Below are 25,488 nucleotides of genomic sequence, written 5' to 3'. Positions count from 1 at the left end.
TGTAAATATCAGGAACGGATCTAGCTGAACACTGTGAGCAGGACGCACTGCACTAAATGTAAATAGCAGGAACGGATCTAGCTGAACACTGTGAGCAGGACGCACTGCACTAAATGTAAATAACAGGAACGGATCTAGCTGAACACTGTGAGCAGGACGCACTGCACTAAATGTAAATAGCAGGAACGGATCTAGCTGAACACTGTGAGCAGGACGCACTGCACTAAATGTAAATAGCAGGAACGGATCTAGCTGAACACTGTGAGCAGGACGCACTGCACTAAATGTAAATTGCAGGAACGGATCTAGCTGAACACTGTGAGCAGGACGCACTGCACTAAATGTAAATAGTCTAGAAGATAACAGGAACGGATCTAGCTGAACACTGTGAGCAGGACGCACTGCACTAAATGTAAATAGCAGGAACGGATCTAGCTGAACACTGTGAGCAGGACGCACTGCATTAAATGTAAATAGTCTAGATAGAAGATAACAGGAACGGATCTAGCTAAACTGAATACAGTGTATATATATATATGCAACACCTGGGATGCATATATATACACAATACACTGTAAGTGCAGCTAACTGACTGACTGTTCTGCCTAATCTATCTAACTCAAATCAAATGACACTGTCTCTCTCTCTCTCTATCTCTCAGCACACCGGAACACACACTACACAGGGCCGCCGTGCAGGCGGCCTTATATAGTGTGGGGTGTGTACTAAATCCCCTGAGCCATAATTGGCCAAAGCCACCCTGGCTTTGGCCAATTACAGCTCTCTCTACTGATGGCGCTGTGATTGGCCAAGCATGCGGGTCATAGTGCATGCTTGGCCAATCATCAGCCAGCAATGCACTGCGATGCCGCAGTGAATTATGGGCCGTGACGCGCCACACGAATTTAGCGCGAACGGCCCATATCGTTCGCAATTCGGCGAACGGGCGAACAGCCGATGTTCGAGTCGAACATGGGTTCGACTCGAACACGAAGCTCATCCCTACCCAGCAGTGCCACCTATCAGTGCCCATCAGTGCCCATCAGTGCCCAGCAGTGCCGCCTATCAGTGCCCATCGGTGCCACCCATAAGAACCCATCTTTGCAGCCTTTCAGTGCCCATCAGTGTCCCCTATCAGTGCCCATCAGTGCCCACAAGTGCCACCCAGTGCCACCCATGAGTGCCCATCAGTGCCGCCTATCAATGCCCCTCAGTGCTGCATATCAGTGCCACCCATCAGTGCCGCCTACCAGTGCCCATCAGTGCCGCATATCAGTGCCCATCGTCAGTGCCCGTCAGTGCCCGCTCATTGGTGCCACTTCATCGGTGCCACCTTATCAGTGCCTGTCAGTGCCGCCTTATCAGTGCCCATCAGTGAAAGAGAAAACTTACTTATTTACAAAAATTTTTAACAGAAACAAAAGTATAAAATGATATGTATATTTTTAATCGGCTCCTGTCCAGTCATGTGATTCCGCAGCTCTGGCTCCCCTGTGTCAGTGGGTGGCTGTTGCAGATGGAAGGAGGGAACGCTGACAACAGCTGGGCCATGGGGGCCTATGGGTGACACCATTGCTCCTGGAATTCCCAGCTGTTGCCAGCGCTCCCTGAACTAGAGCTACAGGATCATGTGACCGGACCAGAGCAGATTAAAAAGAGGCAAGTATACAGATCTTCTTTTTCTTTTTACATAGGGTAGGTAGAAGGCTGGAACATTTTTAGGAATATACTTTGGGCTTTTCTTTCACTTTTATTCACAAAATGCATTAAAGTACAACTATAGGCAAAACTTTTTTTTTCATTTTGGATAGAGCAAGGAAGGGTTATAACCCCTGTCAGTTATTTTTCCCCCATCTGTGTCCCATTGCTAAGATTTTCCCTTCACTTTCTGTCCCATAGCCAAACAGGAAGTGAGAGGAAATCCCTGCAAATTAAGGGTATTCCTTGGGGACCCCGAGGTCACCAGTACTAGTGTCCTCATTGGAAGATTTCCCTGCTCTTATGTTTCTGGGGACAAAACTGTAATGTTTATCCTCATGACATGTCACAGGAAGCACCCTCATGGCTAACAGAGGACAGAATTAGAAATAGACTTGAAAAACTCAAAATTAATAAGTCACCGGGACCAGATGGCTTTCATCCGAGGGTCCTTAAGGAACTTGGTCAAGTAATTGCCAGACCATTGTTCCCAATTTTTACTGACAGTCTACTGACTGGAATGGTACCAGCTGATTGGAGAAAAGCCAATGTAGCACCAATATTTAAAAAAGGCCCAAGATACATCCCTGGGAATTACAGACCAGTTAGCCTAACATCAATAGTATGTAAGCTCTTGGAGGGGATGATAAGGGACTATATACAATCATTAGCAGTAATTAGCATGGATTCATGAAGAATCGTTCTGGCCAAACCGTTCTATTAACCTTCTATAAGGAGGTGAGCTGCCATCTAGATAAAGGAAGGCCCGTAGACGTGGTGTATCTGGATTTTGCAAAAGCATTTGATACAGTTCCCCATAAACGTTTACTCTACAAAATAAGGTCCGTTGGCATGGACCATAAGGTGAGTACATGGATTGAAAATTGCCTACAGGGGCGAGTTCAGACGGTGGTGATAAATGGGGAGTATTCGGAATGGTCCGAGGTGGAAAGTGGGGTCCCCCAGAGTTCTGTGCTGGGACCAATCCTATTTAATTTATTCATAAATGACCTGGGGGGGTGGGATAAACAGCTCAATCTCTGTATTTGTGGATGATACTAAGCTAAGCAGGACAATAACTTCTCTGCAGGAGAAGGAGAAGGAGAAGGAGAACCTTGCAAAAAGATCTGAACAAATTAATGGGGTGGACAACTACATGGCAAATGAGGTCTAATGTAGAAAAATTTAAAATAATGCATTTGGGTGGCAAAAATATGAATGCAATCTACTCACTGGGAGGAGAACCTCTGGGGGAATCTAGGATGGAAAAGGACCTGGGGGTCCTAGTAGATGACAGGCTCATCAATGGCATGCAATGCCAAGCTGCTGCAAGAAAAGCAAACAGAATATTGGCATGCATTAAAAAGGGGAGTAACTCCAAAGATAAAATGATAATTCTCCCACTCTACAAGACTCTGGTCCGGCCGCACCTGGAGTATGCTGTCCAGTTCTGCGCACCAGTCCTCAGGAAGGATGTACTGGAACTGGACAGAGTCCAGAGAAGGGCAACAAAGCTAATAAAGGAACTGGAGGACCTTAGTTATGAGGAAAGATTATGAGCACTGAATTTATGCTCTCTGGAGAGGAGACGCTTGAGAGGGGAAATGATTTCAATGTACAAATACCATACTGGTGACCCCACAATAGGGATAAAGCTTTTCCGTGAAAGGGAGTTTAATAAGATTTCTAAATTCACTAAAATAAAAGAAAAGTGGTTTAACCTTAAACTGTGTAGAGGGTTATTTACTGTAAGAGCGGTAAGGGTGTGGAATTCCCTTCCACAGGCGGTGTTCTCATCGGGGGGGCATCAATAATTTAAAAAAACTATTAGATAAGCACCTGAACGACCACAGCATACAGGGATATACAATGTAATACTGACATATAATCACACACATAGGTTGGTGTCTTTTTTCAACCTCGCTATGTAACTATCTAACCCAAAATGTAAGATTTTTTTACTTTCACTTTCAATGATAATGGTAAACAGGACAAATAGAGAGGGCACAGACAGCAATACTGACAGATGTTCTAGTCCCTCGCCACTTTATCCAAAACGAAAAGAAAAGTTTTGCCTTTAGTTATACTTTAAGGTTAAAAAAAAAAAAGTTGGTTTAGTTTTTTAACCTACTTTAAGTCTGCTCTTAATGCATTTTTCAGGCATGTATTGTAGTACGTTTTTAAACCCTGCGTTTTTGCATGCAATTTTCATGCATTTAGAGTTTCTACTTTTTTTTTTCTTTAAAAACAGTGTAAATAGCTGGTTGCGAAGGAGAAGACCGGGAAGCCAGCCGCCATGTCCTTAACCACTTCAATACCGGGCACTTTCACCCCCTTCCTGCCCAGGCCAATTTTCAGCTTTCAGCGCTTTGAATGACAATTGTGCGGTCATGCAACACTGTACCCAAATGAAATTTTAATATTTTTTTCACACAAATAGAGCTTTCTTTTGGTGGTATTTGATCACCTCTGAGGTTTTTTAATTTTTTGTGCTATAAAAAAAGAGCAACAATTTTGAAAAAAACACAATATTTTTTATTTTTTTGCTATAATAAATATCGCCAATTTAAAAAAAAAAAAAAAATTTTCCTCAGTTTAGGCCGATATGTATTCTTCTACATATTTTTGGTAGAAAAAATTGCAATAAGCGTATATTGATTGGTTTGCGCAAAAGTTATAGCGCCTACAAAATAGGTTATTGATTTATGGCATTTTTTTTATTATTGTTTTTTTTTACTAGTAATGGCGGCGATCTGTGATTTTTATCAGAAATGTGACATTGCGGATCGGACACTTGTGACACTATTTTGGGACCAGTGACATTTATACAGCAATCAGTGCTATAAATAGCCATTGATTACTTTATAAATGTCACTGGCAGGGAAGGAGTTAACACTAGGGAGCAATCAAGGGGTTAAATGTGTTACCTAGGGAGGAATTCTAACTGTGGGGGGATGGGACTGACTGGGGGAGGAGACTGATCAGTGTTCCTATATACTAGGAACACATGATCTGTCTCCTCTCCCCTGACAGGACACGGATCTGTGTGTTTACACACACAGATCCATGTTCCTGCTTTGTCACGAGCATCGGCTCCTCCTATGCCGGCGGCGACGCGCTTCGGCTTTTCCTATGCCAGCGTGAAGCTGAGGACATCATATGACGTCCGCCCAGAATGGGAGAGCCCATCTGCGGACGTCATATTACTATGGTGGTTAACAACAGATGATGTCACAGGGGGAGAGGTCTCCGGGTAACCTCACCGGATGGCCACGCCCCATGGCTATATAAGAAATGGCAGACAGCGGGAGCTGACACAACAGAGGCAGCCAGCGTTAGAGGAAGAACGTGTTTTTTATTTTTAGCAGGCAGCAGAGGTGGACGAAGAAGACATCACCGGAGAGGGAAGAGGAAGAAGAAACACTGGAGGGAGAAGAAGCACTGGAGGATGAAGACACGATTTTTATTAAAGGACTTGTCAAAAACTGTCTCTCTCTCTCTGTTCTGTAACACTACACTTCTTTTTTTTTTTCTGGTGAAAGGGCAGGGGCAGGGCAAGAGGAGGGTCCCCTTGTTAAAGGGTCTTCCAGGTTCTGATAAGCCCCCTGCCCACAGAACCCCCTACAACGACTGCCCAGGGTTGTTGGGAAGAGGCCCTTGTCCCCTTCAACAACGTGCTTCCTGACCTGCTGGGCTGCATGCTCGGATAAGGGTATGGTATGGATTCTGGCGTGGGAGTTTCCAGCATCAGTATTTGAGGATTTAGATGAGTTGGCTGTTTTCACAGAACACCGGCAGCGTATACACTACTGTACGTGATACGAGTGGAGATTGTAAGTCTGCCCGGAACTAACCAACAACAACTTTTTTCTTCCTTACCCGGTGTTCTGTGAAAACAGCCAACTCGTCGAAATCTCCAATTATTGCTGCTAGAGAGTCACCAGAAGTGATGTGGTTGGAGATTTTGGTGAGTTGGGAGTTTTCAGCAGAACACCTGCAGACATCGGTCTGCCGAACCTGCTGAGTGGCTCCTGCTGTGTCCAATCACAGCGGGAGTGTGTTGCCAGGCGGCACGCCGCAAACCCAGAAATGCAGAATCACATACCTGTACGTGATTCTGCGCAGAGGAGCCGCCGCCCAGCATTAAATGCACTTGGGGCGGTCGGCGAGAGGTTAAAGCTGGAGTAAACTGCAGCTGGTTAAAAAAAAAACACCTGTAAGGCAATTGCATATTATGCCAGTATGAATGACATACTAGCACATTATGAAATACCTTGGAAAAAAAAACTTCCAGCGGCGCCCCTGTCACCACTGACATCTACCCCCCCCCTTGGTTGGTCTTTCTCCTGGGTTGGCGCGATCTGTAATTGGCCAGAGCTGCGATGATGTGCATGTGTCGGTGATGTCATCAGCTGCACCCGGGGTGAGGTGATCAGACATCCCGGTAGGTAGGATATGCCAGATCCATCCCTGCAGGCGCAGCAGCAGCAGCAGCAGCAGCAGCAGCAGCAGCAGCAGCAGCAGCAGCAGCAGCAGCAGCAGCAGCAGCAGCAGCAGCAGCAGCAGCAGCAGCAGCAGCAGCAGCAGCAGCAGCAGCAGCAGCAGCAGCAGCAGCAGCAGCAGCAGCAGCAGCAGCCTCTAACACGCTGCAGAAAGAATAAGCAATCCCGCCTGTGCAGTTTATAGTATGAAGAGGATGATGATTGGTCAGCTGTCACGTCTCTGCTTTGCGCTGCATCCTCTGATTGGCTGAGGGGGGTTCGGCGTCTTCCTCTTAGTAACAATCACTAGGGTGGGATCTCGCTTATTTCCTGCTTCCTCTTCTCCCGGGCTGATCGCTGAGTTCCCGGCCACTGCACGTCCAGACACGTGTACCGGGTAATACACCGAACTCTTCTCTCCATAGGACTTCCCTATTGGTCCCGTGTGTAGCCCTAGTACGGGGGGACTCTGATCACACCATACATGTGGAGAGGAACGAAGCTCAGTAAGCTGCATGTGCTTTGTATAGGCCTGAGGCTTCATACACTAAGGCAAGGCTCACAGCTGTGCATATGCACCCCCTTTTCAGGTGCACAGTGGTAACATTAAAGGGGTTACTTCTTATCTTAAAGGATAAGGTCGCCTTTTTAACCAATTCCATACCGGGCAGTGGTGGGCCATCCATTAGGGGCACACGGGTGCCGCCCCCCGAATCCATGAGCCCGGCCCCTAATTCAAATGCAGGGCGCCGGACGCGTAGATTTCTATGTGGGTTTTTTTTTTTTGAAGCACATGATTAGAACCAGAGGCGCTAATTGGCTTCAAAAAGGGTGGGCTCGGGGCGGAGGGTTTCTTTGCTGCGCCCCCCCCCAAAACATTGCGCATCAGCCGCCACTGATGGCGGGCAAATTCCAGCATTCCTCTCCTACATGTAAAAATTATAATTTTCGTTCTTGCAAATTACTCGGAACCCTCAAACATTTATACATGTTCTTTTAGCAGAGACTTTAGGGAATAAAATTGCGGTCATTGCAATTTATGTCACACGGTATTTGCGCTGCAATTTTTCTAAAGCATTTTTTTTTATGGAAAAAAAAAAACACTTTTATGAATTAAAAAAGAACAAAACAGTAAAGTTAGCCCAATTTTTTTTGTATAATGTGAAAGATGCTGTTACACCGAGTAAATAGATGCCTAGCATGTCATGCTTTAAAATTGCGCACGCTCGTGGAAGGCTGCTAAACTTTGGAACTTTAAAATCTAAAGCGACGCTTTAAGTTTTTTCTTTTTACAGTTTACCCATTTAGAGTTAAAGAGAATTTCTTGGGCTAGAAGTGTTGCTCTCACTTTAAAGTTTGAGGCCATATGTCACATGTGAGGTTTGAACGTCATTTACATATGCGGATGCAACCTATGTATGCGTTTGCTTCTGCGTGCAGAGATGGGGACCCTCTTTAATTTTTTTTTTTTTTTTTTTTTTTTTTTTATTGTTTATTTTAATTTATTTAATTTTTTTTTCCACTTTCCCTTAAAAAAAAAAAAAAAATTCTGATCACTTTCATTCCTATTACAAGGGATGTAATAGGAATAGGGCATGACAGGTCCTCTTTACAGAGAGGTCTGGGGTCTATAATAGGGATCGACCGATATTATTTTTTCAGAGCCGATACCGATTTTTTTTTTTGACCGCCTTTCAGGCCGATAGCCCATATCAGGTGCCGAAATTCTGTACATCACCGTCACTTGCCACCCATATGCAGCTTGTCACTACTTGCACTACTTCTGGCAGCCTCTCCCCAGCCCAGCGGCGTGCACATGCGGGAGGGTGATAAAAGATGACATAACTATTTCTCTGCTCACCCACGGCTGCAGCTCTGTCAAGATCAGCCTTCCTGGGCCCTGCTGTAGGGGCAGAGCAGCGGTGATGCGAGGCGGGCAGTGAGCAATGATGTAATATCTCTGCTGCCTGCCGCACCACTGACAGAGACTGCAGTGAGCGCTGCGCAGGGACAGGAAGTAGGGCTGACCAATATTGGTACACTTCTGACCGATACTAATAAATTGAAAAATGTGAATATTGGTCAACTCCTAGTTTATAAGACCCCACATCTCTCCTCTAGCCTGGAAAGACAGAACCAAAAAAAAAAAAAGAAAAATAAACCATCCCAGCCTTCCAGCCGAGTACACGGCAGTGTTTACAATTGCCAGGGCTGGATGTGCGATAATAACGTCGCACCCAGCCTCCGAAGGTCATTCATAGAGACTGCCAGGGACCATCTGGCCTATGGTATTCTCTATGGTGAAATTCTGCCGCGGGCGAGCCAGTAGAAGCCACTATGATTGTTTTTACATTGTAGGGAATCGCCCGTGAAAGTGAATGATATCTGAATGATGCTTGAAGCTTCATTCAGATATCCCCACTAATAGCCCAGGACGTCATATGATGTGCTGTGGGCGGGCAGTGGTTTAACCACTTCCAGCCCGGCCTATAGCAAAATGACAGCTGGGTGGTGGTTCTGTTATCCTGACTGGATGTCATATGACGTCTTTCAGGATAACAGCCCGCGGGTGCGCGTGGTGATCGGTTGTGCTGTGTGTTAGTCTGACACACCACAACACCGTTCTCCGTAAAGAGTCTCTGACGGAGACTCTTTACCTCGTGATCAGTTGTGTTCAATCACAGCTGATCGTGGTGTAAACATTTCCTCACTCGCGTCTGACACACACGAGTAGAGGAGAGCTGATCCGCTGCTCTCCTGACAGGGGGGGTTTGCTCTGATTATCGCTCATTGGTGTCACCTCATCAGTGCCCATCAGTGAAGGAGAAAACTTACAAAATGTTAAATCGGAAACAGAAATTTAATTTTTTTTTTTTTCAGTCTTTTTTTATTTGTTTAGCAAAAAATAAAAACCTCAGAGGTGATTGTATACCACCAAAAGAAAGCTCTATTTGTGGGAACAAAATTATAAAAATTTGGTTTGAGTAGAGTGTTGCATGGCCGCGCAATTGTCAGCGCGACAGCGCTGAAAAGTGGCGGGGGGAGGGGGGGAATGCCTGGTATTGAAGTGGTTAAAGGATGAGTTCACCTTTTTAAATATAATAATAAATGCACATCTTTTTGCAGGTAAAAAAAATGTACATTATTTTTTTTTTTTTTTTGGGAGCCTGGAAAGCATTGCAGATCAGCAGATCATGGGTGCTATGCAGGGTTCTTGCAGGCTCTATGTGTAAGCTGTTTGGCCTTACATCATATGACCAAGCATTTACACGCTAACAGGAAACATCAATGATGAAGCCGAGCGCCGCAAAGGCTGCCGGATCTTGTAGTTTTCCAAGATGGCAGCTTCCTTGGCTGTAAAGGGTAGGAGGGTTTAGTTCCACTTTAAGCAATAACAAGCACAAGAGAGTTAAAATGTTAAAGTCATTATTACGGTTACACAGGATTCACTAAATATAGCGCCAACAGTTTGCACAGCACTTTACAATATAAAGGAAGATAGTACAATTACAATACAACTCACTACAAGAGTGTTAGGAAGGCCCTGTTCCAGAGAGCTTCCAATCTAATAATCCTGTTTTCTATATAGGGAACAAACTGATCTGCTTTTCTACTAAATCTGACCATCCCTGAAGACATATGAAGGGATCCTGGCGGTATGTGATCCATAGAAGGTTTGTCGCTGGATACTTGAAAAATCAAATCCCTTTTATCTGGATTTTACATTGCTGTTTTGTTTTCTATTGCAGCTCTGTGGGCTTTTTAGTTAATAGGTATTGAAGAGCGGCAAGCAAATTGTATGCTCATAAAAATGTGATAATTGAGAGATAGAGCTGCACGATTCTGGCCAAAATGAGAATCACGATTTTTTTGCTCAGAATAAAAAGATTACGATTCTCTCACAATTCTCGCGGCGTAAAATCTTTCACACTATACAAAAAAAAAATTGGGCTAACTTTACTGGTTAGTTTTTTTTTTTTTTAATTCATTAAAGTGTAATTCTTTTCCCCCAAAACTGCATTTGAACGACTGCTGCGCAAACCACCATTTTTTTTCTCTAGGGTCTCTACTTAAAAAAAATATATATATATATGTAGAGATATATATAGATAAATGTGTGTGTGTGTGTGTGTGTATAAATATATATAATGTTTGGGGTTCTAAGTAATTTTCTAGTAAAAAAAAAAAATGATTTTAAAAAATGTCAGAAAAAGGTTTAGCGTTTAAGTGGTTAAACTTCCCTCATTTACACACCAAAGTGTATTCTTTTGATCTAAAGGACAAATTGTTACAATGTTTATACTTCCGCTGCTAAAGAATGTTGTGATTCTTGGCAGACTGCCTGTTTTTTTTTTTTTTTTTTTTGTTTTTTTTTCCTTTCTTTTGACGGCTGTCGGCTTCAGCAGAGCAGAGAGAATTCTCTTCTTTGTCAAGATCGCAAGGGGGGAAAAAAATTGTGATAATGATTAATCGTACAGCTCTATTGAGAGCACTCTCTTCTGTGGTTGTATGATATAATAGGGCATGTAAGAAGCTTCTAATACCAGCCCAGGACTACAGTGAACCCTGAGGACATTTTTTTTTTTTAATGTTTGGCAGCTCTGAAGTTTCCTCCAGCCTAATCTGTACATGCTTGCCCTTCCTTTTGTTGTATTAATTACTTTGCGTCTGCCCACAGTAGTTGTACTGCAGTAGGGAGGCATCTGCAGGCTGGGCGACATGCCTGTATGCCACACCCACTGCCATCCCGTGCTGTGATTGGACACGGCACCAGTTTGGCAGCTGATTTCAGCCAACGATTTTGGCTGAAGTCAGATGATCGGCACAGAACTCTGTGTACTGTGAACAGCGATCTGGCTGTTTCTTCTCCCTACAAAGCAGGGAGAAAAAAAACAGCCATATAGTTAGGTGAAAGCAATACACATGACATATTATTAGGCACACAGTTAAACCTTTGCCCCTAGATGTTAACCCCTTCCCAGACAGTGTCCTTAGTACAGCGACAGCGTACAGCATTAGCACTGATCACTGTATTAGTGACACTAATTATGTCAGTGTACCTCCCAGCCAGTGGCAGCGAAGACCAGATTGCACGGTACACTATCACAGTCCCACTATAAGTTGCTGATCACTGCCATTACTAGTATAGTGTCATAGCTAAGTAAATTCCACTTTATATACCATAGTTTGTAGATACTATAACTTTCGCACAAACCAATTAATATACACCTATTGGTATTTTTTTTTTTTACCAAAGAAACGTAGCAGTAAACATTTTGGCCTACATTTATGAAGAAATTCGATTTTTTTTTTTTTTTTTTAACTTTTTTTTTATTGGATAGGTTTTATAACAGAACTTTTTTTCAAAATGTTCGGCTTTTTTTTTTTTTGTGTTTATATCGCAAAAAATTAAAAACCCAGTGGTGATCAAATACCACCATAAGAAAACTCTATTTGTGTGAAAAAAAATGCTGAACATTTCATTTGTGTACAGTGTTGCATGACGGCACAATTGCTAGTTAAAGTAGCACAGCGCTGAATAGCAAAAAATGCCCTGGTCATGAAGGGATAAAACCTTCCGGAGGTCAAGTGGTTAAAGATTAGTAGATTTACCACTAGAGGGAGCTCTCTTTTTAGTTCGGGTTTATTCAGTCCCCCTACTTGGCAGCTGCTAAGATAAGATATCAGCCACAGAGGGAGTGCATGGTTTTCAGTGGGTCAGCAAATTCATAGACTTGTGTTATGACACTATGGCAGTAGGTGAAAAGCAGATATAGCTGCCACCACTTGCAAACTATACATAGAAGCAAAATATATTTAAAAAATTAACACTGATAACATTTTTATCAAAGACGTATAAAAAAAAAAAATGAAGAGACTAAACCATCCTTTTAAAATAATCTGTAAAGGTGGATGTTCTTTGTTGTTGGTTCCCATTTAGTGCTGGAACATGCCATTACCTAAGGCTGCAAGCATACTCCAGCTGACCATCTTTGGTAATTTTTACGGGCCTTTTTTTAATTTTATTTTTTGTACAGGTATTTTGAGTGTGTGTGTGTTTTTTTTTATTATTATTATTAGCCAATGGAAAACTTGTTGTTGGGGGGGAAACATGTTTTTGGCTGTTTTTATGTACATTTTTAGAGATGAAAGCTTTAAGTAACACTATGTTCAGGTGTGAACAGGCACAGTTCAAAAGCATTTTGGATGTTGAGTGTTTTAGAGCTTTGAGCTACAAAACCCTCCAGATGTGACTTTGGAAACAAAGCGCATCCCTTTGGCATCTTCAAGTAGGATGTGCCTCTACCTACATTAGCACTTCTTTGAGAACACAGGCAGGCACCCAGCGCTGTACAACTCTTGATTTTATTGGCTGCCAATATCATTGCATGGAAGACCTGGCTGTGCCAGGCAAGCACCATTCTGGCAAATTCCCTTTAACACCCTGTTCCTCCTTTTTAATTTACAGGCTTACTTATTGGGGTGATCTGGGTCAAATGCCCTGCTCCCAGCTTCCATTCTGGTAAACCAGAATGACGTGCCCCTGGTCCTGCAGTCTCCTTCGATACTTATATCACATCTCCCAAGAGGTTACAGGATCAGGCCCACATAAGTAATAGGGAGGTACATTTTTATTTGTTCATAAACATGCCTGCATATTATATTTTAATTTTGAATGTTTAATTGTTTGCATAGGCCCAACTGTCACAGGTTCTCTAATATTATGAACCTCTTAAACTTTGTCTTTAGGTGGTACATATGAACATTTCATACTCAGACCAGGGAATTTCATAATGTTGTCCTCAAGCTCCTCACACAGGTAAGAATACAACAGTTTGTAATGCAAAGCAGGTAGTAGATTTATTTTTTTTTATATTTGTATTCTTTATTTTATTTTAACAGCCACAGCAATATAAATGTCCTTAGAATAAAACATTTATTATAACAAACAAAATGCCATATAGTGTCAGTACACGATAGTAATAATAGCAATAATTTTTACTTTGTGAATGTCATCCATTCATGTGCCATTTGTGTACTTTTTTGGTAGCTGTGATTGGCCACAGCTATCACATGGTATGGGTCCGTTATTGGCCCTGAGCCATGTGATCACTGTGACTGATCACAATTGTACACAATGGCTATGAATGACCGAGTTATTGTATACAACTGCTCATAGCGACCACATGGCACTAGGGCTGCACACAGCGGCCTGGTACATTGAACTGTCTTCTGCTGTGTTTGGTTACAGCGGGTCACAGATTACACCACTGCGCGGCCGCTAGGGCGTGCACAAGGCATGCGACTGAGAGGATACCATATGACATCCACCCGGGATAGCAGTGCTCCCACCCATCCAGTCAGGGAGTGGTAAATACAGCCATGCAAACAAAGATATCATTGCTGCTACCCATATAGTCCACTATCAGCAGAGCTCACAGGTGCCTGATCCACAGTCATCCATCTGAGAGTAATAATCCAAGATGATCCACACAACTGATATTGCTCTAAAATCTTACTTTTATTTTAGAAACCAGTGTACAGTACGCAGATACAATCAGTTGACGCGTTTCACCCTACGCGGCTTTAATCATAACTACAATAAAACATGAAACTTTGAAATATATAGTGGCTAAAGTATCAAAGGCTCCACCTACTAATTGGTGGATATAATTGCAAAAAACTAAAACTGCTGATGCAATAGCAAAGGAGCCGATGTAAACGCAACTATACTTCACAAACAGACATCATAGAAAGACAGTATACAAAAAACATTAGGATTAAATGGTTGTGTAGTAAAGGGAGAGGTAAGGAGATAATGGACAAAAGCATGCTCTAATTGTATGCAAAGAGGAGGAAACCGGGAAGAGAGGCAACCTAATGTACATGCAGATCCAGATCCCATCATGTTTAACCCCTGAGATCTAGTCTTTAACTGCTTCAATACCGGGCACTTTCACCCCCTTCCTGCTCAGGCCATTTTTCATGCATGCAACGCTGTACCCAAATGAAATATTTAATCATTTTCTTCACACAAATAGAGCTTTCTTTTGGTGGTTTTTAATCACTGCTGGGTTTTTAGTTAGGTGGAGCCTTTCATACTATAGCCACTATATATTTCAACGTTTTATTGTAGTTATGACTGAAGCCATGTAGGCTGAAACGCGTCAACTGATTGGATCTGCGTACAGTACAATGTGGTTTCCTTAATAAAAAGCAAGATTTTAGAGCAACAGCGGTTGTGCGGATCATCTTTATGGATTAAATACAACCATGCAAATATTTTATAAGATTATGCATTAATAAAAACGTTCTTTCAAATATATATATTTTTTTTTTTATTAAACTTTAAGAAAATGCAACATTTTTAGAGGAGTCAAAGCCTCAATAATACTAAGACACATGTAAATATGAACAGTACCACTAGCACAGTGTTTACCTACAATTTCCTCATAACAAAAGTTGCGCTCAATATAGTACACTCCGAGGCGTTGTGACACGACCAAATACTTGGATAGACTGATAATAACGCATATCATGCTAGTGTTTCATGGTAAGAACTAGAGTACTATGTAAATATGTATCATTCAAGAAAAAGACATAACTTGCACCAGTAATTCACTAAACACAAGCAATAAGCAGACTGTAATTATTGTCGTTGGAATTGTCATAAATCAAATACCTTGTAAGGGAATCCCAATGAGCCTATTTAGATTAATAAAAGGATTTAAGACCATGACTATTAAGGGCTAAGAAATTTTCATATAAGTAATAGGTATTAACTCTACAAATCGCCTCAGTGAGGTTAGGTGCGTGCCTAGTGTTCCATGCATTAGTTAGTTAATCTTGCAGCTATAAGAAGATGCAAAATTAGGGTTCTATATTGTACAGGGAACTGGTCTATCGTTTGGTCCAATAATGCTAAATGAGGAGACGGGAAACAAGAACACCCGTAGTTTGGGATATGAGGGAGAACACTGTACTTCAAAATCTACGGAGGGACCTACAATATATGCATTAAATTCCCAGTCTAGCCGCATTGCCGCCAACATAAGGGGGAGGCATCGGAATAAATTTGAGATCTATACAGCGTTAAGTGTCCTCTGTATAGAATCTTAAGGGCATTGTCCCAATGGGTCACACTAATCTTGTTGACCAATGTGTGTTGCCATTCCTTATCAGAGAAAGTTTTACTAAAGTCTTTTTCCCAGCTCACCATATGAGCTGATTTAATAGAAGGGGCAGAATATTGGAGATACTTCTAAAACCATGAGAGACCACCTCTGTTTGGTCCTGGCTGTTGTAAATATTGCCACATTTGTGCATCGACCGTAATAACTGTAAGAGGGTGTTTTTGATGGAAGGCCCATATCCATAGGTAAGTATAAGTATACTTCCCCCACTGTCTAAGATCTTAAAAGGACGTAAGGCCCATTTGGATCCATGGGGTAACAGTAACTGATTGGAGCAGATGTTCCTAAGCTCTTAATAGAATTCCCATCTGCTTGCTGGGGTGTTGAGGATTAGGGTGGTTAACCATGAACCCCCAGGCCTCCATGAAAATGGAGATAGAAGGTAATAATGGTATTTGAATGTGTTTGTAGATCCATTTGGTGTATAATGACTGCAAGTTGTGGTTAGGCGTCATGGCCTTCTCAATATTAACCCAATGCTTGTTCTGAGGTAAAAAAAAAAACAGGCCTTAATCTGATCAAGTAATCTTATTTAATGAGCATTGGTAAACCTACCCCACCTTACGATTTATGTATGAATAAGACAGAAAAGCGAATCCTGGCTTTATTACCCTTCCTTATATACTTCTTAAGCAATCCATCAATGGTGCGTAAAAAGACCTTAGGAACTTGAATAGGTACTGTGCGGAAGTAATATAGTGTCTTGGGCAAAATTAACATCTTATGTGTGGCTACCCAACCTAACCATGATGGTTCAAACATTTCGATAGAATTCAATCAATAAGAGAAAACTCTTTGGCAATGGAATGTAGCAATGTCTTAGGCTAGGTTGAGCATGAATCACTTAGCAAGGCATTGCTGTATAGATGGCAACCTGTGGATAATGTTCCTGAAATTCACAGTGCAGTCATTTCAAAGTTTGGTCAATTAAAATAATCACTGCAGTCCTTTACAGCATATTCCATGCTTGTTATGGGGGATAGCAGTGTCCCCCCTAATCTCACAGCCTCAGTGTGTCACCTGCCCCCTTAGAAGAACCAGAAGCTGCACTGGGCAGGTGCTGCTTACTGCCCACTCAAGCATATCTTCCATGCACAGGGAAGCTTGACATGCTATGCAACATTACCTGTTTTCCTAGTTCCAACCGACATGTTTCAAGAGCCTACTACTCTCTTAGGGCTTCTTGACTAAAAAGAAAACAAATGAGCAATTCAACTTTCTAGACCTGAACATTTAAAATTTAACATTTAAAGTATCCTCCACTCCTAGTCTGGGAATTCTGAATACAGATTTTAATGGAAATGATGGCTGTGTTGCTTTGGGCAATCTTTAGCATGCCAGCTAGACTGGTGAGAATGGGTGTGTGAGATGATCCTTCCTGTACAAGGTGTATGAGGGACCACGGTGACTTGATCCACATGCTATGGAGGTGCCCTAAATTGCATATCTACTGGAAGGAGGTGTTGGAAACCATTAAACTGTGCTTGCTGGGAATTATAGACTATATCCCTGAGGAGGAACCATCTAGACTAGCGATAGCTAGGGCTCTCTTCCAGGCTAGAAAATTGATCATGAGACACTGGAAATCAGTAGAACCCCCCCCCCCATGGTAAAGGAATGGCTGACTCAAATGGGTGACACTATAATGCCCTGTACACACGGTCGGATTTTCCGATGGAAAATGTGTGATAGGACCTTGTTGTCTGAAATTCTGACCGTGTGTGGGCACCATCTCCATCACACATTTTCCATCGGAATTTCTGACACACAAAGTTTGAGAGCTTGCTATAAAATTTTCCGACAACAAAATCCGTTGTCGGAAATTCCGATCGTGTGTACACAAATCCGACGCACAAAGTGCCACGCATGCTCAGAGTAAATTAAGAGACGAAAGCTATTGGCCACTGCCCCGTTTAGTCCCGACGTACGTGTTTTCTACGTCACCACATTTAGAATGATCGGATTTTCCGACAACTTTGTGTGACCGTGTGTATGCAAGACAAGTTTGAGCCAACATCCATCTGAAAAAATCCACAGATTTTGTTGTCGGAATGTCCGATCAATGTCCGACCGTGTGTACAGGGCATTAGGCTGGAAAAATACATTTATCAACAAGGGGAGTGTGAAAAAAATTCAACAAAATCTGGGCGCAATGGCTAGACGTTCCTGGACTGGCTCCGGTTGATCTAATTATGGACCGACTACTTCTGTAGAGGGGAGGTGATAGGCACTGTAGGGTGTATGGCACCCAGGATATCCAGTCCTCATAGAAGGCCTCTTTTCAAATGGTTTCTTTTTGTCCGATGCAAGAAGTGTGATGCTGTACTGAGTAGAAATTATTTGTTGCTACATACCAAAGTTTTGAAGGTGTAAGTCTTAATATGTACAAGATTTTGTAAACTGTACTGCTTATGTTCATCTATTGTTCTTTCGATAAAACTCTTTTTGATTTTAAAAAAAAAAAAAAAGTCACCTAATTAGTAAATAGAGTCTACCTGTGTGTAATTTAATCTCAGTATAAATACAGCTGTTCTGTGAAGCCCTCAGAGATTTGTTAGAGAACCTTGGTGAACAAACAGCATCAGGAAGTCCAAGGAACACACCAGACCAGTCAGGGATAAAGTTGTGGAGAAGTTTAAAGCAGGGTTAGGTTATAGAAAAAAAAAATGACAAGCGTTGAACATCTCACGGAGCACTGTTCAATCCATCATCCAAAAATGAAGAAAAGAGTATGGCACAACTGCAAACATACCAAGACATGGCTGTCCACCTAAACTGACAGGCCGGGCAAAGAGAACTATTGGTTTTGCTCTCCACAAATCTGGCCTTTATGGAAGAGTGTCAAGAAAAAAGCCATTATTGAAAGAAAAACATAGGAACTCCTGTTTGCAGTTTGCGAGAAGCCATGTGAGGGACACAGCAAACATGTGGAAGAAGGTGCTCTGGTCAGATGAGACCAAAATTTTACTTTTTGGCCTAAAAGCAAAAGCTATGTGTGGCGAAAAACTAACACTGTTCATCACCCTGAACACACCATCCCGACCGTGAAACATGGTGGTGGCAGCATCATGTTGTGAGGGTGCTTTTCTTCAGCAGGGACAGGGAAGCCGGTCAGAGTTGATGGGAAGATGGATGAAAACCTGTTATGCCACGTACACACGAGCGGACTTTACGGCAGACTTTGCCCGGCGGACGGGATTTCGTCGGACAATTCGATCGTGTGTGGGCTCCAGCGGACTTTATTTGCTCAAAAGTTGGACAGACTTAGATTTGAAACATGTTTTAGATCTATCCCTCGAACTCGAGTCCAGTCGAAAAGTCCGCTCGTCTGTATGCTAGTTCGACGGACAAAAAGCCACGCTAGGGCAGCTATTGGCTACTGGCTATGAACTTCCTTGTTTTAGTCCGGTCGTACGTCATCACGTACAAATTCAACGGACTTTGGTGGATTATGTGTAGGCAAGTCCGTTCATTCAGAAAGTCCGTCGTAAAGTACGTCAAAGTCCGCCGGGCAAAGTCTGCCGTAAAGTCCGCTCGTGTGTACGCAGCATTAGTCTGCAAAAGGCTTGAGACTGGGGCGGAGGTTTACCTACCAGCAGGACAACGACCCTAAACATACAGCCAGAGCTACAATGGAATGGTTTAGATCAAAGCATATTCATGTGTTAGACTGGCCCAGTCAAAGTCCAGACCTAAATCCAATTGAGAATCTGTGGCAAGACTTGGAATTGCTGTTCAGACGCTCTCCATCCAACCTGACAGAGCTTGAGCTATTTTGCAAAGAAGAATGGGCAAAAATGTCACTCTCTAGATGTGCAAAGCTGGTAGAGACATCCCCAGAAAAGCAGCTGTAATTGCAGCGAAAGGTGGTTCTACAAGGTATTGACGAGGGGAGGGGTGGCTGAATACAAATGCACGCCATTCTTTTCAGATATTTGTAAAAAAAAGATGAAAACCATAAATACCGTAATTTTCCTTCCAATGCACAATTATGTGCCACTTTGTGTTGGTCTATAATATAAAATCCCAATAAAATACATTTATGTTTTTGGTTGTAACATGACAAAATTTGGAAAATTTATTTTTGTTTACAAACTGTTTATTTAGAGATACTGTAAACCAGGAAATATATACAATATATAAACATTTTAGTATTCAACATAAAGTATGACTGTCTTTAGCATACCAAAATATCAGTATACAGAAAAACAGTGTATATTTTTACATATAATATAGTAGAAACAGAAAAAAATTAAACATAAAGCATATGTACATATATGCATAAGGCATATATAGAAAATAGAATATATAGTTCTATAACAGATATCATCCTAAAATTTGTTGGATAATAACAAAAGGAAAAATAGAAAATAATTCAACCAATCTGGCAGAAAATATCTAGGATGGCCTCACAAATCACTTTCCCCGACTTAGTTGGGGTAGGCGGAACACTTTGGTGGGGGTGGGTCAGCCACACCTCTTGACCTCTGGGGACATGCTTACCTTTCACCTTTGGAGGATCCAAATCCCTAAGTCCTAACCTTGTTCTTCAAGGGGAAACCCTAACCCTAGTTCTAATAATCTTTCTCCTTCAATATGTTTACTATTTACTCCAATTTCAGGATTGTCCTCCTCTTCAGGACAATTAATCCATATGTTTTTCTGTTCCAACACTATGGGCCATTCCATTTAATCGGAAGAATCCTCCTGTATTTTTCTCACAAATTTAAAGAAAGAATTAATGCCATTATGCTAACAGAAAAAATGGGGAACATTTTCAAAGGATGTGAAAACTTTTTTAAGGCACTTTAGATTGCCAACTAACCTTTTGGGCTCTTGTATTCTACAAATGTATCATATAAATGCCTTCTGTTTGTACATCACACATATATATATCTTATGTTTTGCTCTGCTGATATAACAGGCTCCTGTCCCTTTTGAATCAAGCACTTCATAGTTGCAAGGAAGAGGAAAGGCAGCTTGAAGAACAGCTGAGGCGCTACCACAAAATCCTGGGAGACTGGTATGCATAAAATCATGAATGACTTGTAGGCTATGCACAGTTTTGGGGGTTAGTCATCTTGCAGTATCTTCTTAAAGAAGCATCCAATGAATAGCTATAGAAATATGTGCAGAAGTTATAATATTGTGTCATATCTGGCGCTCTTCTGTACTGAAGGTCTTCTCCAACTTACACTGATCAGCCATAACATTATGACCACTGACAGGTGAAGTGAATAACATTGATTATCTTGAAAGTGAAAGTGGGTGCAATATATTATGCAGCAGGTGAAAATGTTGTCCCTGAAGTTGGTGTTGAAGTCAGAAAAAATGGGCAACTGTAAGGATTTGAGTGAATTTGACAAGGGTCAAATTGTAATGGCTAGATGACTGGGTTGGAGGAACACAGCAGTTCTTGTGGAATGTTCCCAGTCTGCAGTGGTCAGCACCTACCAAAAGTGGTTCAAAGAGGAACGGGCAACAGGGTCATCAGTGGTCAAGGCTCATTGATGCATGTGGAGAGTGAAGGCTGACCTGTACAGTCAGATCCACTAGAAGGGCTACTGTATCTCAAACTGCTGAAAAAAGTTAATGCTGGTTCCCATAGAAAGGTGTCAGAATATACAGTGCATCACAGTTTGTTACATATGGGGTCTGGGTGCCCATACGGACCCATGTCCACAGAGAAAAGCACCTGCAATGGACAAGTGAGCATCAGGACCAAACTACAGGGCAACAGAAGAAGGTGGCCTGGTCTGATGAATCGCGTTTTTCTTTTACATCCTGTGGATGGTCGGGTGCATAAACGTCTAGTGGAGTCCATACCTTAATGGGTCAGGGCCGCTTTGAGTGGGGACCTACTCAATATTAGGTGGGTGATCATAATGTTATGGCTGATCAGGTATATTCACTAGGAAGAGGTAATTGCAGGATCCTTCGGTTTAAAGCGGAAGTAAAGTGCGCTATATGTATTTTTTTTTTTTTTTTTTTTCCAAGGCCCCCCAGGTGGGTTATGTCATAATGTACTAGTATGCACAGCATTTTAGTACATTATGACAGACTTACTGTCATATGGTGTCCTCCCAGCACAGCACTGGGACTGATCCGGAGGGCCCCCCGGCGCTTCCATCTTCGCCCGGTCTTTCTTCCAGGTCCCACTCCTTCAGCCACTTGTTAGGCCAGGCCACGATGACGCCACTCCCGCGCATGGGAGTCACATCACCGCGGCACGGATTGGGGGCCGACCTGAGCCATAAATGTTTGCTGAGCTGCGCATGCGCGGCTCAGTGAACATGACTGCTGACAGGCAGAAGAATGCATTAATGGCAGAAGAGACCAATAGGGTCTCTTCTGTCATAAATGTACTGCCTGTCGGAGGATTTTAAATACAATGAGTTCCTCTTTTAATATGTTCATATACCTGGTGTAATGATGTCCCTCAGATTGCAAATCTTGGAGGCACCTACAAATTCTTCTCGTAGCACCTCAGTAGCTTAATATCTTTGGTTGCTTTATAAAGCAAATGACGACCACAGCCTTTATGAATCCTTGGTTTCCCAACCCAGTCATGCTATTAATGCCTATCATTGGCCAACGATCTGCCCACACTGGCCAGTAGGAAGGTGCAGGAGGGGATGGGTCTACATGGTGGCCATATGCAGGCTGTATTAGAAGCATCAAGAGACTAAAAATTGGGACTTTTAAGGCACAACTATAATGGACTACAAAAGATATGTAAAAAATATGCAGGCTGTAGTTTCAGTGCTGTTTTTATAGAGCTCCTCAGGATTTGAGTCTACTGGGGAGCTCTATGAAAAAGCTGGAATTGCTTAGAGGTATCTGGAGGAGGCTGTTCTATAGATCTGCAGCCTGTTTACTATTACCTGATACCACTGGTTTAACTTAAAGCTGCAGTACAGTGAAGATGAAACTTTAACACCGCAAACAGCCCCGGGACAGAACTGGAAAAGAAAGTTGCCTTATGCTTAGGCATGACGCAGTCCAGGGTTCATTGAGAGTCTTTCTAAATTTAGCAGAGTTGCAGTGGGGAATTAGTAGATTGCTGATGGATGTTACTTGTTGCCTGGAGATACTCATTAAAGTCCTGAAATAATTTATCTTAAAGTGGAACCTTACTCAGAAAATGAAGTCCTGATAGATCACGTCAGGCTGGCCCCTTTTGCGGGTATAGCTATGTAAAATCTTAAAAAAAGGGTGCCCATACTGCTTAAAATCCAGTAGTACACGGTTTCACCCTGTTCTGCACATGCTCAGTTGCTCTCTATTTTTGGTATTGGCATTGTGCCGAAAATCAGTTACTGGAGGCTGATCTGCTGACAGCCTAAAGATTTACTGCTGCTCAGGGACTCTGGACTTGATAAAATAGCAGCCTCTGGCAAAAAGAAACAGGAGCAATGCTGGAGGCAATTTACAGCACGCACTCATATTTAAGCATAATTATTGGGGATTGTATGCTCCCTGCTGAAGAACATAATTTTTTATCAAGTTGTTATAGGTAAAGTTCTGCTTTTAAGGCTAGGTTCACACTGCTGCAGTGCGAATTTAGCGCGATTTTGATCCGATTGCGTTGCAAATTTGCATTGCGAATTCTTTGTGTGTTCTTGCGATTCTACTGCAAATTTTGCAATCTATGGAGCTGAATTCGCATCGCACACGGATCAAACTCGGACAGGACCCTTTTTTTACGCAGGTTAAATTCGCAATGCATTGATGTGAACAGCACTCATGGAAAACAATGTTATTAAAATGACTTGCGAATTTGAGCGATCGCAGCGACTCAAATTCGCAATAAAATTCGCAGCAGTGTGAACCTAGCCTTAAGGGATATTAAAGTCTTGTTTTTTTTCTTTGAAATAACAAACATGTTATAGTTACCTGCTCTGTGCAGTGGTTTAGCACAGAGCAGGCCAGATTCTCTTCTTTTAGGGTCCCACACGGCACTCCTGGCCCCTCCGTCCTGACGGTTGCTCCCCATAGCACGCAGCTTGCTCTGAGGGCACCCAAGCAGGAGAGCGCCCGACCCGCGGCTCGGTGTGTCCATTTACACATGGAGCCGTGGCTTTACCTAGCCCCCTCCGTCTCCTGATTGGCTCACTGGCTGTGATTGACAGTGGGAGCCAAGTATTGGGGGGCTGCTGCACACAGAAGGTTTTTTAAGTTCATGGATAGAATGCATGAAGGTAAAATACCTTGTACCTTTTTTACAACCACAAGTTTTTGGCCCCTGGACGTTGCAAATGTCACACAGAGTTAAGCAGAGTTAACACCTAGTGTGTAAATTACGTATTATAAACTCCTCTCCAGTCACTAGTTGAAATCTTTCTTTCTGTAACTGCACTTTTTTTTAGGACATCTCCACCCAAATTTGAAAATTGTGGGTGCTACGAAGTTGATTGGCAAGCTTTTTATAGCTTTTAGGAACCCCAACATTGAAATATTTCTCCTGGTGATAGCCATTCTGCTCACCTGTTGTGTTTTTATAGTGTCAGTTGATGCTGGCCCACCTCGCTCCATTTATTATGCAGAATATTAAATGAATAATTGCAGACTAAGGGATGACCGACTAGGAACGGAGGTGAAGACAAAAAGTACTGTGTCTAAATTTTACCACTGAGGCACCCTAAAAGATATCATACCAGTTCATGATTCATCTTGGCAGAACTTATGTACTTATAAGCCCTATGCACACTGTTGCTCCTAAACTCATGTTTTTGGAACTTTTGGCGTCTTTTTTGCCAAAGCCCCTGAAAAGCAACTCAATAAAAGCCTATGTGTCCATACATTCACAAGCTTTTACCAGAGTTTAGGAGTAGCAGCATTTAGAGGCAGTAAATGCTGTTTTCCTGAACGCAGAAGAATCGCATTCAGGAGAGGAGAGTTTTGGCAGAAAAATGCTAGACACAGTAAAAACGGGTGTAAATGTGCCGTTTAGCACCTGAGTGTTAATTCATTTCAATGGTCAGAATTTTGGTAGACCTTCACCGTGCTACATCCAATTATCTATACATTGAAGTCATAGGAGACCTATAGGTTTGATAAAGGCAGACTTTGCCAGCACAACATTAGGCAACATATATTTTATATATTTTATTTCTCTAAAATCTAAAATATTATGATTAAAAACCAATAACGGCACCCTCTACACATGAAATACATGAGGATCAGTACCAGAGCGATACCCAACCCAGAAATGGAAATATTCAATAGGCATGGAATAATATATAACAGTAATTATTATTGAATTGCTGAAAGTGTAATTATGGCAAGCGGGTACAATGTCCATAATTACTCCATTCTGGCAAGTCAACGCGTTTTGCAAAGATTTTTCACTTCCTTGGGACTGGTTGGGTGGGTGCTGGTCTGCACAACTAAAGGGAAAGGGTAGCACAAGTCTTGGGGGCGGACACAGGAACCCCTCAGGTGGAAGGGCAGGAGTACCCGCTGCCCCCCAAATTAGGAAGGAAAGCTCGGAAACTTGGACAGCCAGAGATTATCCACTGCACTTGTCCAAAAAAGCACTGTTGGCATACGGGGCAGGTTTAGTATAGAACAGTGATGGCGAACCTTGGCACCCCAGATGTTTTGGAACTACGTTTCCCATGATGCTCATATACTCTGCAGTGTAGATGAGCATCATGGGAAATGTAGTTCCAAAATATCTGGGGTGCCAAGGTTCGCCATCACTGGTATAGAAGATGTAGGTTGAGATTGTCTCCAGGAGGAATTGATAAGAGATGTCTTATTGCCACTTGGAGTAAGGGCAGAGGGGGTGGTGTAGCAGTTTAAGATGTATTTCAACCGGTCAGTATAAAGATCCAGCAATAGATTCACAGACTAAGCACCCCTTGTGTGAAGCCTTAGAATATCCAGGGGTCCAAGGGGCCTCCCTAAACATTAACTGATGGTATCGTCTGCGGTATGCAAGACGATCAAATGTTGGTGGGCGACCACAAGCTCCAAGATGGTTCTCTATCCATCCTCTGTCCAGGCCATCATTTCAATGGTTAGAATAAATTATTTATTTTGGCTAATGCAGTGAATTGACACCAAAGTAATTGACGCAGCTAAACGTTGTATACACGTTTACCAGTGTC

General features: G+C 42.4%; 1 protein-coding gene across 6 annotated transcripts in view; it reads left to right on the top strand.

Annotated features, from left to right (window-relative positions):
• The first annotated feature begins 6,480 nt into the window (after positions 1 to 6,480).
• Positions 6,481 to 25,488, top strand: part of TEDC2 (tubulin epsilon and delta complex 2) — a 96,236-nt gene continuing 77,228 nt past the window's right edge. The window contains exons 1-4 of one of the 6 annotated variants that reach the window (XM_073636623.1): positions 6,485 to 6,576; positions 9,769 to 9,835; positions 12,930 to 12,999; positions 20,298 to 20,396. In XM_073636623.1, the coding sequence (XP_073492724.1) occupies positions 12,974 to 12,999; positions 20,298 to 20,396 (125 nt within the window). In that variant the 5' untranslated portion in view covers positions 6,485 to 6,576; positions 9,769 to 9,835; positions 12,930 to 12,973. Of the gene's footprint in view, positions 6,577 to 9,768; positions 9,854 to 12,929; positions 13,000 to 20,297; positions 20,397 to 25,488 lie in introns of all 6 variants that reach the window. The other 5 variants (XM_073636622.1, XM_073636621.1, XM_073636626.1 and 2 more) reach the window with 5 other exon arrangements.

This window comes from Aquarana catesbeiana, linkage group LG06 (genome assembly GCF_042186555.1).
Source record: "Aquarana catesbeiana isolate 2022-GZ linkage group LG06, ASM4218655v1, whole genome shotgun sequence".
Taxonomy (NCBI): Eukaryota; Metazoa; Chordata; class Amphibia; order Anura; family Ranidae; genus Aquarana; species Aquarana catesbeiana.
The sequence above is the reverse complement of the archived record's forward strand: the minus strand, read 5'-3'. Positions and strand labels throughout refer to the sequence as shown.